Below are 15,180 nucleotides of genomic sequence, written 5' to 3'. Positions count from 1 at the left end.
TGATTACTTTACGATACCTCTTTCGAGCACATGTGCTTTAAGTTCCCTGCTCTTCTTTTTATCTATATACGAATTCTTTGATCAATTTGCAGTTGATATTATATTAGCACAACAAAAGATTATATTTATCATTTAATTGGAAGTAGAGACTTTAGTGGCTCAATTTAAGAATTAATTACAATATCTGATACTGAATATCAAAAAGTGAAACAGATGCTCAATCAGATTTCTGCAACAAGTGCAAATTGATGTAGATAATCTATACAGATAAAAGGAAGTATTGGAAAAGTACTGGAGAGTACTTTGCATAATAACCGTTAAGTATAGCTTCTAGTGGAGAAAATCGCAAAGTACCTATACACAATCGTACGTTATTTTGCTTTCCTTTTGCGACGAAGATTATAAACCACAAGACGAAACTTACTTTTGGAAATCGCAATCGCACGAGATATCACGCGCTGAAGAGCGCAAAACGATGGACATGATCGCCACTCGAATCATGCACATCCACAACCTTCCGTCTGATCAGTGTCTGACCAATCAGGAAAGCGCGTACAACGAACTGGATGGAAAGCCCTGCTAACGAGCAAAACGGCAATGCAGTTGCGAGCAGCCCGGCCCATGTGTGGCTCAGGTACCCTCGTCAAGAGATCCCGATCGTGGGATCGTCCTTGATCGCGAGATCTCTATGTGATGTAAACACTCTCTCGCCGATGATCGTGGATTCGCGTTCATCACGCGCGCGTTTCTCCCGCCGTAAAATTTAACGATCCCCTTTAACGATCTCTCGATTAAAGCAGTTAATTACAATTACCGCGGGAATTAATTTCTCAAGATGACCGAGATAAGTGCTCGCGTTCGAGGAGATTTTTCAATATACTAAGATTTATTATCTAGAGAAATTGTAGAGAGATTATTTTCGATTATCTCTTAACATTATAATGGCAATATGCATTCCTCGCGTAAAAATCCAATATGTCGTGTCACTAATTGCTACTATTTTCCGTTGTTGAGAGAGATGAAAAGCTATTGAATAATTATTTGAAATCTTGATCATCATCGACACGCGTGTCCACGATCCGCGACGAAGAAAATCCTTTTTATTTGTACGCAATTAGCGTTAATGAACCCCTTCTTGCTCGTCAGTCACTGCACCAGCAATCTCTCCCCTCGTCCTGAATTCCTCGGCTTATTTTTCTTCACGCGTCAGTTTTTAACGCGCGCGAGTTGGCCGGGTAACGACGAGCGTTTGTAATAATTGTACGCGCCGCTCCGCGAGGAAACTCGGTTCTCTCGGGTGCGAAATAGGAGGGAGACTCGCCGTCGTCGTGCCGAAAGACGCGTTTACGCCATTCAGTTTTATCTGTTCGCATATCGCGTCCGCCGGATATCTTTTGTCTTCCGCCAGCCAATGCTCCTCTCGTTTCATTAACTTAAGTGCAGTTGCTTTTGAGCTTTATGTTATACCCCACGTGCGTGTGTCGAGCGAGGAGAAGCGGAGGTGTTCCTGAGTGGGCGGTAGTCACGCGACTAGAAGTTGTTCCAGTCGTTAACGGCGGACTTTGATACGATTTCGTACCTGATTAGCTGACTTTAATTATGTTGCGACGGACGCGGCCGTGTTACTGAAAACCTACTTAGAACCCTTTACCTCTAAAGTCGCCGTCGACGCGCCGCATCACCGGGAAAACCCAACGCGCGACGTATTTTCGTAATTTTTAATTCCGTTGTTCTTCGAATACTTTTCCGCGTATAGCGATACGTCCGCGTCGCGTCGGTTTTACTTATTGTCCCGGGTATCGTCGACCGAGAAACGCAACGCCGCGCGCCGTAAAACAAGCACAGCATCATCATCTCGAATGATCCCTTCTTCACCACCACCAGATCACTGCGTGTGAATCTGTCATGTGTGAGTTTAGCGAAAAGAGGTGGGATGTTCGATGTTTCTGCTTTCACGTATTCTCTTTGATTGCTCTCGTCCGGCGCGCTATTGTTATTCTATTTTACCGGGAAATGAAAATATACGCTCACGCTACTGTCCGCGCGGCAATATTGTTGCAAATGAGATAAAATATTTTCCATGCGACGTTTCCAATGATTGTCTAAAGGGTCGACGAAGCAGTCACCGAACTTTACGTGCCTTTAAAACGAGCACTGTGTTTATGAGTGACGCACGTAGTGAAAAATTTATTAACATTAACAGAAGAAGCAGACGAAAACGACAAAAGCGATCGCTCAGCAAGTACAGACGGTGACGATTCCTCCCGATAAATTTTAACCGTCACATTTATTTCGTAAACATTTCATATTCGATTTAAACTTCAAAAACGATTTGTTTGAATTATTATGTCCTCAAATATTTGTTCATTGAAATATCCTTCTGTTCTCATTATTTGATTAATTATTTGCTAGCTTTCGTTTCTCTGTTTTGCGTCAGTTTAATATCATTTTAATTAGCTTTGTTATTCGCACTGATGGATATTATGATGGTTAAACTGCATTATTTCAGCATACGAGTACATAACTCGTTTGCAACGTGGAGAACCTGAAGAAAGTTGCGTAACTGTTTAATTACTTAATTGGGAAGGAGACAGGCTTCAGATATTTATTACACGCTCAGGAGAATTACTATTGCAGAACACGCCTACTATTTTGTCTGTACGATAACTGTTATCACTAGTTCGTGCATCTTAAATATCTTCTCCTCATTAAGATGATCTCTTACGCCACAGAAAAATAATGAGCCTTGTGACGCAATTATGTGATGCATTAATCGAGCATCCGGCGCCTCGCTTTCAGGCGCTGCATTTTTGCGCGTTGCATTCGTTCAATTGGTCGATATTAACTTGAATCGACTGAAGACAAAAGAGAAACTTTCTCTCTTCAGGTATAATTTTTTTTTTCGTGTGAGCCCACACACACGTACACACACACTTACTCCCGGAGCACCATCGCACGTGCACGCAGTGGCGCGGCGATAGCACAATAGGGGGGGGGGGGATAGGTGATTTCGAGTGAATACAGATAAGAAAGAGAAAGAGATCAGAGATTCTGTTGTACAATGTGTTGTTCTTTCAAGTATCGATACATGAAAGAGAGGGTACCTGCAAATACATTAAGCTATGGCTGCGACACTGTAATTAACGACTGTCCGTAGACACTTGTTCCCCTTTTTCCCGCTCTATTTCCGTCTCTCTCTACCTATCTGTCTTACGTAAACTATATCTGTATCTTGTAATTAGTTACACGGGAATTGTGCTGTGGCATTACTAGTAACGTTAACCTCAGAATCACAAACGAACCACGATGGGGGAGCAATACCGTTATTATAAGTGGTTAGTACACTGTCCATCGTTACGTACGATTTCATTCGGGTGCGATGACGAGAGCACTTTTATAGTTCAATCTTATTCAAGCATGAGCAAGCATCGTGGAGTTGTGTACCTATTCTTTTTCTCCGCGACCGTTCTCTCGTACAATGAAGACATTCACGCGATATTTCGAGAAAAAAAGAGAGAGAGAGACACTTTGAAAGAACGTCGAGATAAGTTGTTCGTTTATTCAACTCCTCTCAAAGATTCTTTTTGTATGATATGCTAGGATGACTATAATGCATAGATATTCGATATTCAATATTATTACCGACAATATATTATTATTATTATTATTTTTTTAATACGGATGTGTAAGCAATATATGTAATAAAGTTCTCTTTAACTTTTAAAAAAGGGACGCACGGATAACGGATGTATACATTGCTCGAACACATTATATCCGAAGAAGGATTCTCTTCTTCGTCGTTTCTGATATATGCATATATATAGCGCACACAACAATATTCTCGTTAATATATTACTTCGTAATGTTTAACATGCGGAACGCGTATCGTGCGCGATATATCTGACTTTCCTGCGGCAAAATCCAGACATTCAAAATGTACGCGAATAACGGTCAATATTTAATGTTTGCAACGTAATAAATATTGACACAATAAATAGGACTTTTTTTAGCCATCGGCCATCGTGCACATTGTCAATCCGATATTAATATGCGAATTTAAAACGTAACTAATGAAATATTGAACCGCGTGCCACTTTTTATTTTTTACGAAAGGGTTGTTTTAAAACGTTTTTTTTTTATTTAAATTGATATTGTGATTAACCAATTTGATTGTGTAGTTGTAGTTTGTAATCAAGCATTTAAAAAACCCCCATAAAAAATCGTGAAAAATGCTATTTCTGTAGAATCTGTTATCTCACGTATTCTGAAAGATAATTATTTATTCCGCGTCATTTAAAATAGATTAATTATACGCTTCCGTTCAGCCATGTATGTACGTGACCGAATACGAAGAAACAAACCGGATATATACGAGGTTAGAGAGACAAAAGCGACGAGGGGTGATGAGTAGAACGAAGACGACCTTCCGGAGATTTAACTCGGTAGTAAATCGTCACCTGTGTCGCTTGTCGGTATATAAGGCGATTCATTTAGAACGAAATACGCGAGTTCACTCTTGGTACTATTCTAGGCAATCCGCTGCCTTAAGATAAGTCGATGAAAAATGGTATTGAATATTTTATTATCTAGATATTTTTATGATGGATTTAATTTTGTTAAAATATAAATAAGATAATAATAAAGGATTAAATATTTAATAATATTGATCCAATTAATGTATTAATCCAGTGAGAATCGCCAAGATTGTTGAAGTTTGATAAATACGTTCTTTTATTATACTAACTCATTCCTATACATAATTGTATGATAATGGCGATGAGATGTTTGAGAAGATTTTGAGTATTTCTCGAGACGTTTTATATTGACGCGGAAAATCTTTTCAATCGTTTCCACCAGAGGAGACGTCAAACGCTCATTCGAAGTCAGCTGAAGCGATTCTTTCAAGTCAAGAAAGAATCAATAGATTCTGCTTGAAAAGCACGGTAACGTGGTATAATTCCTTCAAGCGGCGAGAGAACACGAAGAGGGTGGGAACCACGGTTTCGGGCGCTCTATTGTGTAAAATTTATTTCGTTTCTTTGAGAATCTACGAGGAGCACGGGCGCTTCTCCTTCCGGAAGATCGCTCCGCCATAATTGTGCACGAAATCGAAGACGACGGAGAGAATAATGCGAATTAGGTCTTACAATTAAAATTAACAAAATAATGTTTATACCGAATATATTTAACGGATAACATCGGACAGTAACAGCGTTGAAACTTCCATAGTAAAGACGAGATACGAGAGTACGATGGAGAGTACACTTTATACAACTATCACATTATACAGTACGTGAACTCGTCTCCAAATATATTCGGCCGCGATATCGACCGTTGTCCTTAATTTAGCCATCCGAAGTTGAGTGACGTCTGACAGAGGAACGAGGAAAATAACGAGGAGTGCAGAAATAGAGGAAGCACTTTTGTAAGCGAGGAGAAGAAGACCGGTTGTCGCTAAAAGTTTGTCAATATACGGATGGCCAGCTGTTACTGTGTACGCCATTACGCCTGCAGTTATGACATTGCATTTATTTCGCCCGTCCAGCCGGAAATGTGCGACAGCGGGACGACGCGCGACGTATCAAAAGTGCAAGATACTTTTTTCCAATTTCCGCGTTACGACACTCAGCTGTGAATGTGAGCTTCTTCTTTCTTCCATTTTTTCCCCGCGTATTTGCCGATGAGACGACGGAGTCGGCGCGCAAGACGGATGAAAGAGCCGCCGGCTTGCGGTTGCAGGGCGAATAACGAGGGTCACTGAAAGGGTGGAGAGTGTGGAGACATACCGCCGAGGTTAAGGTAGGACCGAAACTTATATACGCCGGCAGCGGCTGACGGTTCTCAAAGCAGAGCGGACGGCACTCGCGAGACGAACCGCTCTCCACAAGAGTCAAAGGCTTGACCCTTTTTTTAATTGTATCCAGAGAGGTAGATGAGATATATACGACGTTGGAAATCGTGCTCCCTGCGATACACAGTCGTCTTTAATCCAAGGAGAACGAAATACAAAAAGCATCCGTGCTAAGATCGCGTTATTGCATCAGCATCTGATCGCTTTTCAAACGAAAGCTCAGCCTGTATAGTGATCAAGAGAGACATTTTCCTACTTGTGCACGGGGTGGCTAATATTTAACGTTTTCTCACGAATGAAACGTGCTCCATTTTGGGGTAAGATGGTACTTTCGTCAAGACGTCTACATTCTAAGTAGCCGATCGAAGTGCTAGTTAAGTAGCAGACTGTTCTCAGCGACAGGGTGGAAAGTGCGATAGCAAAACGAGAGAAACTAATGCACTCTACACGCGCGTGGAGTAAACGCTAGGATGGCCGTCCTCTTCTTTCCATCAGGGAGTATCTTTCAACGTCGTCAAAGTAGCAGAATTGTTGGCTGGAATGGAGTAGCTCGCGAAATAGTCCCATAATAAATCGGTCTGAGCTCTCTGGAAGCGGCGAGTCGCGGGTTGTTGTAGTTTGATAAAGTTTGCAAGCCTTCCTCGGGAGTTTGTTAGTTCAATATGTAATTATGATTGAGCGCAGAAAGAGAGATAGAGAGAGAGAGAGAGAGAGAGAGAGAGAGAGAGAGAGAGAGAGAGAGAGAGAGTGAGTGAATTGCACTCTTTCTGGACCACTTACCGAGATTTGCGCAATTTTCGAGCAATGTGTACACCCGATTACGGCAAACGGACGTGTTTTCGATGATTTTACGTCATCAGTTAAATTAGAAAAAAAAGAGAAAATACGATTATGTAAAGGCCTACGAATAATATTTTGTCAAAATGCAAAGTTCCTGTAGCTGTTTTGATCGCGAGCTTGTTAGATGGACTAGTGGAACATTGTTGTAGACACACGATATAGGCAGCATTCTATTTAGTCAATCTTTTTTTTTTCACGAGAACTAAGTACGTATCTAAGTAAACTTAGGATGACAGATCGATTGAAAACGTCAGATTATCGAGACTCGCGATTAATTGTTTCCCCATCGATATCTATCTTTTCGAAAGACCCCGAGAACACGGAGGCGGCCGATCTGCAGAGGAAGCTGGAAATGCTGAACAACATGATGGACCAGGAGGCGCGGGCCGAACAGGCACGAAGGCAGATATTGTACAATATAGGCCACTGTAAGTACCGTCAAGTTACAATCTAGATGGCTGATATCTTATTCGAATCGTTCGTTACGGCGCGAGAGAAACGTCCCCGATCGATTCCGTCTCTGATCCGGCACGGATTCGCTCGCGATGTGCCGAGAATTGATTTTTCTTTCTCCCGTGGAAATTTGATTCACGGCGAATTCGAAGTAAATAAAACGCGTACATCTCCCGACGTAAGCCGAGAAAGCGAGAAAATCACGGTATCGATTTTTTATGATAGAGTTAGCGTACGGTATTAAAGTAAAAATACATATATTGAATTATTTCGATTTCAGCTTTGTTCTACGCGTACCTTTCACATTCTCTATTACGGGTCTATCGCGGCGCGCATTTATGATGCACTCTCTTGCTACTCGCGATATTTTCGTCCTACACTGTTCGCGATCGTTGCTACTCGTTTTTTTTTGTCTCTAATTGCGAGGAGAAAAAAAGATACGCGAGAAGATCGATTGTCATATGCGGATAACGCCTGTAATATTTACATCGCGAGCACTAATTTGCTGCAGCCTACGTCACACGACACTTTCATCCACACGTCGGGTCGTCTGACATACTTGCAGTATTTTTAGAAACCGTGGCTTTCTAGGTCGTTCGCTTGAACGCTACTTCCGAGTAAGTCATAAAACTTTTACGCCCTTATTTTTCCATGCGAGAAATCAATTTGATTACGTGCTGGTCCTTATTTTGCAATCAGCGATCGTACGCCGCGTGTCTTATCCACGGAGAGTACATAGCCGTGGTACCCTAGAAGGAACAGGCATACGAGACGCCATTTCATATGTGTTATCGGCTATCGACGTGTCGTCGGTAACTTACCACCCCAGTTGTTACACCCCCTTCTAGCAACCCCTAGCCCGTGTAACAGCTATGAGAAGGCATGTAGCAAGCAAACTAGCTCTCTCTCTGTACTGAACAAATCGTTGGTGTCTGGCCGATCTTTTCGTTCTATGTACTTTGCAAACGTCCCATAATACCCTCCGTACGGTAATTTGCATTCCTACCGGTCCCAATTTCCGGAAGAAAAAAAAGACACACACGAGAGACTAAAAAAATAAATAAAAAATTAAATCGAAACGGTGCCTACGTAACGATCAATTTGTCGCATGGCTGTTAACTATACTTATCTTGCTTCCTGCTATTGCACTTCAGTTCCCGGATTCTACCAATATCGACCAATTCTGCCTGCGGAAAGTTGCGAAACTGTCACGACGAAGTTGGAATTGGCTTCACGTTTTATTTAGGGAAACGAACGCGAACCGTTAACTCATTATTCTGAATGTAAACGTGAATTTTGTGAAAATACATTATATCGATTTGCGTTCTGATAGACAGCCTTGAAAATAGAACTTACATTTACCGGATTATTGCAAACAAAAAAATAAATAATAATAATAATAATAATAATAATAATAACAATTTGTACTTCTGCCTGCTCGAAGTATTGACTTTTATTTTCTTTTTTCAGTTGTATGCGTTTTGTTTTCTAACATTCTTCAGCCGTAGGAAAATAAAACGATTTCCGTCGACATTGCAGAAGCGAGTCGACGGCGACGTATCCAATATCCCAATGCAAAGTCTTCAGAGCACTATCAGGCGTCGCTAAAGACTTTTACTCCACTCCCTCCGATCGTTTCCTCCAGTACGCTATACAATACATTGTAATTCATCTTTTAGCGGGATACTCAGAGGACTCCGACTACACGTCGGATTTGAATTATCCAGTAGGTGGGCAGGGCGCGAACAGCTCGGCCTCGCAGTTTCGTACGGCAGCTAACCAATTGGCTACACCTCAAAGGTCCCTCGAGACGTCGAGAGAAAATAGTTACGAGAGAGACGATCATCAGGTATCGATCGACGGCGGAAAAGTTTTCTGCACTGGACACTTAAAAAGAAATAGATACTTTATTAAATGACTTCTAATAACGTAACGTTCAGTAATCTCAAGCTATTTAGTTGCAAAACTATCTGGACTGTCATTTAAACGATTGAATGCTTTTCTAATCCGCTTGTCCATCGGCGACATTTTAATTACGAAGTAATAGATTAAGAAAGTAACGTCGCCAGATTCCAGTCACCGTCGGAGGAAGGCTGGCACCTGGTAATTACGGAAGTTACGGAGGTTCGGCTCACAGTCCGAGATATGACGAGCCATATCCGGAGGACGGTCTACCGCAGCGGTACTTGCAGAGCCAGCAGCATCCTTCAGAGTCTTCCGAGCCACTCTTCTACAACAGTAGACCGAAGCACTATAAGGAATACAGGTACTACGCGCTGAAAGGCCGCGAGAATTCCCAATTATTCGACAACAATGTAATAAACCAGCGCTAAACACATTGGCGATTCCTACATAACGATTCTATTTTGTGCGAAAGCAAAGAGCGTTTATTATTCACGCGCCAATTGCGCACAATCCCTATTATTAAGTTCACAAAGATTAATAACGACGGAAGAAAATCGTTTATTTTATTTTCTTGCCTGATTCAGACGACGGAAGCACACGTGGGATTACGAGGACAGGTATGATACGAGCGCGGCCGCGTGATTTCGTGAGAATTTCAGTGAACCTCTACAGCACACACTTCACTCTCACGCATATGCGATTATCAACTTCATCCATCGTGTTTTTGTTGTGTTCTTACCGTGCGTATCACGATTGGCACCGTGCATTACCGCAACGCTAGGTTTAGCTTGTGATTGCATTGTACTCAATTAATCGTATGCAATTGCAAACACATCGATTGCAACAGTGATTACGTCGGGCGAGCCGTACGTTAGTAGGCCACCATCGCTGAGCACTCGTTTCGCCTTAATAATGTACATAAGAAAATAAGAAACTCATGCCTTTAATTGATAGTTGTTACGTGGCTTATATTTTAGTTGCATGTGGCTTTGCCTCTGCGACTTAAAAATATCTCGAGATTTTTAACGCGAGAAATACATATACTATCAAATGTACATCAATTAAATTAAAGATATTATTGTAATTTGCAATTTTTGGAGCAGTGCATTAAACCAATTCACAGGCATTTGCATGGTGCAGTTAGTAATTGCAGCTGATTATTCAGGAAAGTCGACAAAAAGTCCTTTATCATGAGTCATCTTATTTTTGGTTCAATCCCTTCGTTCTGATGTGACCCAAGAGTTTTGATAGTTGTTTCATGCTTTCAGCCAAGACGGCTGGTACAGCGAGGGTACATACGATTATCGTAGCACGAGGGTCGATGATACGAGAATTTATAGCGATACTGAATATTACTCCAACAACACGACGTCTACTACAAGAAGACCGAGAGGAAAAGGTACTAGGCCACGATTAAATGCATCGTCGATTATTCAATAAAATTTCTTGCATTTTTCTCCATATCTTTTGTTTACTCCTTCCCCTTCTTTATCCTTGCAATAATCCTAGATTCTACGCTTAGCTAAACAACGATAAATAAATTCATTAAATGTATCTGCGTATTTTTAATTAAACTCATTTGCTTTCAATTTTATCAAATATTTGTTATGATTTATTGTCAGGAATAAAGACGAATGTGTATGATTCTTTTGCCTGTTTTCCAAGCAATTCCGTATAGAAGACCGTCTCTGGAGAGACAGATGACCTTATACGACGATCACTCGTATTACGCTGATGGATATAGCAGCGATGGTAGAGTGGGTAAAATGAGCGCCACGTATCCGGAATGCGAGACGGATATTAGGTATAACGAATACTATGATACCATAACGGGATACGTCTATCAGGATGAGAGGTAAGCCAGTACGGCACCAATAAATACCGCGAAGAAAAAGTATGTAATTGTCGGAAAAGAAACTAATCTCCGTCTCTCTTTCTCTCTTCGCAGATATGGTCAGGACGACGAGGACAGACAGTGGGACAGTGGAGGGAAACGATTCTTAGGAACAAATACGTACTATGAAAATAAACGAAACCGAAAAACGCTTCCACAGAGGCCGGCTTCGAGCATCGGTATACATCGGCCGGACTACAGACCCACAGTTACCAGACAACGTAGCTATGAATCGGATGAGCTTGACTATAAGTATGTCATTACAGAATTTTCTCTTTGATTCTAATTTTATTATAATTTTTATTATAAACGGAACGTTGGAATGTGCTACAATTACTGAAAGTTAAAAATTTAAAAACACTAATTAAAATTGAAAAAAGGAGAAGCTTAAAAGAATGATATATCTGTGAACATATACATTAAATACTTGATATTTCTTTCTAAAGCGGATATAATACTCGTCGCCGGAAGATCTTGCAGCCGCAGCAACGTCCGATGTCGCGGCAGGAGGGTGGCACCGGTAAGAAACTACCTCCGACCCCGACCAAACCGAGCAACGTGGTGCTCAACCGTAAGCTCGCTTCTCTGCCCGCTACGCCGAGCAGACAACTGCCAAAGACTAGAACGCCCTCCGAGGAGAGCTATTACAAATCCGACTATAATGAGGACTATAATTACGCTTATCGTAGTCAGGACAATCTGCCGCAGGACACGTATACGGAGAACATTTATAGCCAGCAGCAGAGCAGTCAGACCGACTCCGTTAACAAGACTCGGTATCCCGAGGTAAATCAAGATAATCAGTACGGTTATGCGCCGCAAGTCGATGGCCAATATGGTCAATCGTATCCAGAGCAACAACAAATGCAGAATAGCTACGAACAAACAACGTACGCGCAACAGAACTCATACAAGGACGAGTACCAGCAACCTTACGCGCAGCAAAACACTCAGGCGTATCAGGAAGCGTATCTGGACACGACATATCCAGTTGCTAGCCAGGCGAACGATCACCAATACGCGAATCAGGCAAAGAATCAGTACGACAAACCCGACGGCATGATAATTGAGGACAATTATCACGAGATGGGCTTTGATCAGAATAACGTTCAATATCAACAGTCGGAATACAAGCAGCAGGACGTTTATCAAGAGCAATACGACGATTACGGTGTTACTACCGTGCCGACGAGCGCTTACGATCAAAGTAACGTCACGAACACCTATAATCAGTATCAGCCGGAACAGTATGATTCCCAGTACAATATCAATACGTCGACCGATTATCAGAAGACTTATCAAGAGACGTATAATCAAGTGCCTGTTACGTCACAAGATAATTATCAGGAATCCTATACCAAGCAGTCGCAGGAAGATTTCGTAGACTATCATACTCCGTATAGTAAGCAGAATGACGTGCCTACGACGTATAATTATCAAGAGTCGTACGACGAGTATCCAGACTCGTATCAAGGGTCCTTTGAGGAGCAGCGTTACAAAGAGGATACAGCGACGGCGACGGACAGAAGACAGAGCGAAGTGCCTGAGCTATCCGTGACTACGCCACGAGGTCAGACAAGACCGAATGGTTATCCATCGAGCGAGTCGGAATATCTTTATCAAACTCAAGAAAATGAGGATGCGTTGAGCAACTCGAGAAGAAAGAAACTCAGCGGCATGCGCGAGGCCAGTCCGCTTCTTCAGCAGAATACGGACTCGCTCGAGTCGAAGGACGACGAGCTGAAGGACTCGTTCGAAACTGCCGTGAGCTCCAACAGCAGTCAACTCAAGAAGGCGTACAGCGAGTACTCGACAGCGGGTGACTCGAGTCCCGCGCCCGTCATCTTAGTTGAGTCTCCTCAGAATGTCGCTCAATCACAGGCGATGACGATAGGCAATCATGTGACGGCCAATCACGTAACCACTACCGCGATGGTCCACACCACTACGAACATCGTGAACGGAAAACGACCGTTGGCCAGAACGGATTCCTATCAGGAGGATATTATCGATGATGAAGATTATCCAGAGATTATTCCTAAAGAGACGCAGCGAAAGGATTCACAACTGTCGCATCAGAATCAGCACTCTCAGCAAACGCTCTCGCAGAAACCGAAACTCACGAGAGGGGACTCTTACGTCTCGGATAACTACACCGAGGATTCTTACGGTCGTAGAGGATCGTACGCTCAACTGCCTAGAAAGGATTCCTTCTCTTCGACCACTGAAGTATTCAAACCGCCTCTCACCAGGACCGATTCGTATCAACAGAAAGAACTACGAGGTAGCAACTACGGACATAACTTTACGCCGCATCCCATTTCCAGAGCGGAGAGCTATCAACGCGGTCACTTCAAGGATCAGGAGTCGATAGATCAGAGCGATATTGTTCTCAGCAACACGGTGAACGGTGACTACCAGATGCGGGACGAGACTCTTGAAAGGTATAAAATTAAATTTTACGATTATAAATTATAATTAATAATTGAAAATGTTCTTTTTTTGATATATCATATCAGTTCGGATGTGTAATGAATTTTTTATTTCTGCTAAAGGTACGAACGAGGTGAGGAAGCCTTACTTCGTAACTCTCGAGAGGACTCACTAGATCAGTACAAAGAAACTCCGCCTTTGTCGCATATTGAAAGCCCGCGAGGTAAGATTATTTTGCTAATTATTAATTTAATAAGAAATACAATATTATATAATATTTTCTTGTTAATTAATTGAGCGGCTGACTCAATTTTCAGGGAGTATAATAAAGCAGGCGTCGTTGGATGAAAGCGTTCAGATGGACACTCCGCCGAGAAGTCCGCCAGAGCCGCCGGCCGACGAGGAACTCCTCGGGATGGTCGGGGTCACGCCGGTGCCCACGCAACTGAAGGAACGTCCAGACATGACGGCGAGGCAACGGTGGCACTGGGCGTACAATCAGATCATCATGCAGCTAAACGTACGTAAAATTAAGACCTAACGACACGTTTTTAATTTTCCGCGAAGATGACGGAACATATAGCGAAGCGGCAATAATAACTGCCAATAAATTTCCAATTCTTTGTTTTAAATTTCGGACCATTAAACCAATCACACCGGCATTCGTTAGAATGACGGTCAATGATCGCAGAGGCGACCTTTGGAAAAATGCGCCGATGCCGGCATATCGTCGGCAGTAACCCGCATTTTTGTCGTAGTCCTTCACGACAAGCTACAATGGCCTTGTCAATCATTACCTTCACGTAACGTCGATTCATTGCACACGTAGACGAATTACCCGGTTCTCCGGTTTGTCGCTCGTTTATATGTTAATTGCTCAAGGACGGAAGGTCGCTGGCAGTACGTTGATCCTCATCGAATATATTTAATGAGGCTGCGAGACTCGCTGATTCTATCTATAGTCGGGTATTATTTGCATAAACTAGTTTCGCCCATATTTAGCGATCGCTGATGTGCCAATGTGTCATGATGATTGATAGAACGCTGGCGATGTTATCATTAATGCAGAGGCAGGCGAAGTTTCGCTCTCTATCGATTGGCAGAAAAATGCATTTCCGCGACTAGACAAAAACAACACTCGACTTGATGTACGTACGCGCATCGGCATATGTATATCGGTTTATATATCAGCTGAAAATTGATCAAATATCTCGCAAATGGCGTGCAGATAAAGAAATGTGACATGTGACGTTACTTTCCGGGAAGGATGCGACGAAACTGTTAAATAATCGGACACTCGCGTGACGCATCGATAGCATCGTTTCGCCGAAATGCTCATTCCAATCATCCTCGAGCTTACTCTACTTGAAACTCGAGACAAAGAGATAGGTATAAGAGTCACGGCATGTCCGTACATGCATTACAGCAGTTTTCTGCCTTTTTTCGCTCGCCCGTTTTTCTCATCGTAACTTGCGGCAAAGACATATTTTTTTCGTGACAAATAAAAAGGGGCTTTGAGAGTTCAACACGGTTGACGGCGCGTAAGTTGGTGTGTGTGTTAAACCAATGATCTTTAATAAATAATAAGATACATAATTATAAATCAAATGTTTCGGTTTTAAGCCATCTTCAGCGATGCGGTAATAATTAAATCAAAATGATGTCACTTGCTAATTTTATTATCGAGAGTTTCTTGCTATTTATCCAGTTAGTCAGACATATTTTTCTCTTCAATTGCACCGATATTTCATATCGTGCTAATCGACGACCGTTAAACGTTATTACCGTCATATGCCGTCTATTG

The 15,180-nt window shown here is 42.2% G+C and overlaps 1 protein-coding gene across 1 annotated transcript in view; it reads left to right on the top strand.

Annotated features, from left to right (window-relative positions):
• LOC143901765 (uncharacterized) overlaps window positions 1-15,180 on the top strand; it is a 52,207-nt gene that overhangs the window by 28,571 nt on the left and 8,456 nt on the right. The window contains exons 6-15 of the mRNA XM_077414302.1: window positions 7,000-7,119; window positions 8,824-8,993; window positions 9,214-9,410; window positions 9,634-9,666; window positions 10,318-10,448; window positions 10,715-10,904; window positions 10,998-11,195; window positions 11,390-13,387; window positions 13,499-13,599; window positions 13,694-13,896. Of these exons, the coding sequence (XP_077270428.1) occupies window positions 7,000-7,119; window positions 8,824-8,993; window positions 9,214-9,410; window positions 9,634-9,666; window positions 10,318-10,448; window positions 10,715-10,904; window positions 10,998-11,195; window positions 11,390-13,387; window positions 13,499-13,599; window positions 13,694-13,896 (3,341 nt within the window). The remainder of the gene's footprint in view (window positions 1-6,999; window positions 7,120-8,823; window positions 8,994-9,213; window positions 9,411-9,633; window positions 9,667-10,317; window positions 10,449-10,714; window positions 10,905-10,997; window positions 11,196-11,389; window positions 13,388-13,498; window positions 13,600-13,693; window positions 13,897-15,180) is intronic.

This window comes from Temnothorax americanus, unplaced genomic scaffold (assembly GCF_048541705.1).
Source record: "Temnothorax americanus isolate GAGA-0224 unplaced genomic scaffold, ASM4854170v1 Scaffold36, whole genome shotgun sequence".
NCBI classification, from domain to species: Eukaryota; Metazoa; Arthropoda; class Insecta; order Hymenoptera; family Formicidae; genus Temnothorax; species Temnothorax americanus.
The sequence above is the reverse complement of the archived record's forward strand: the minus strand, read 5'-3'. Positions and strand labels throughout refer to the sequence as shown.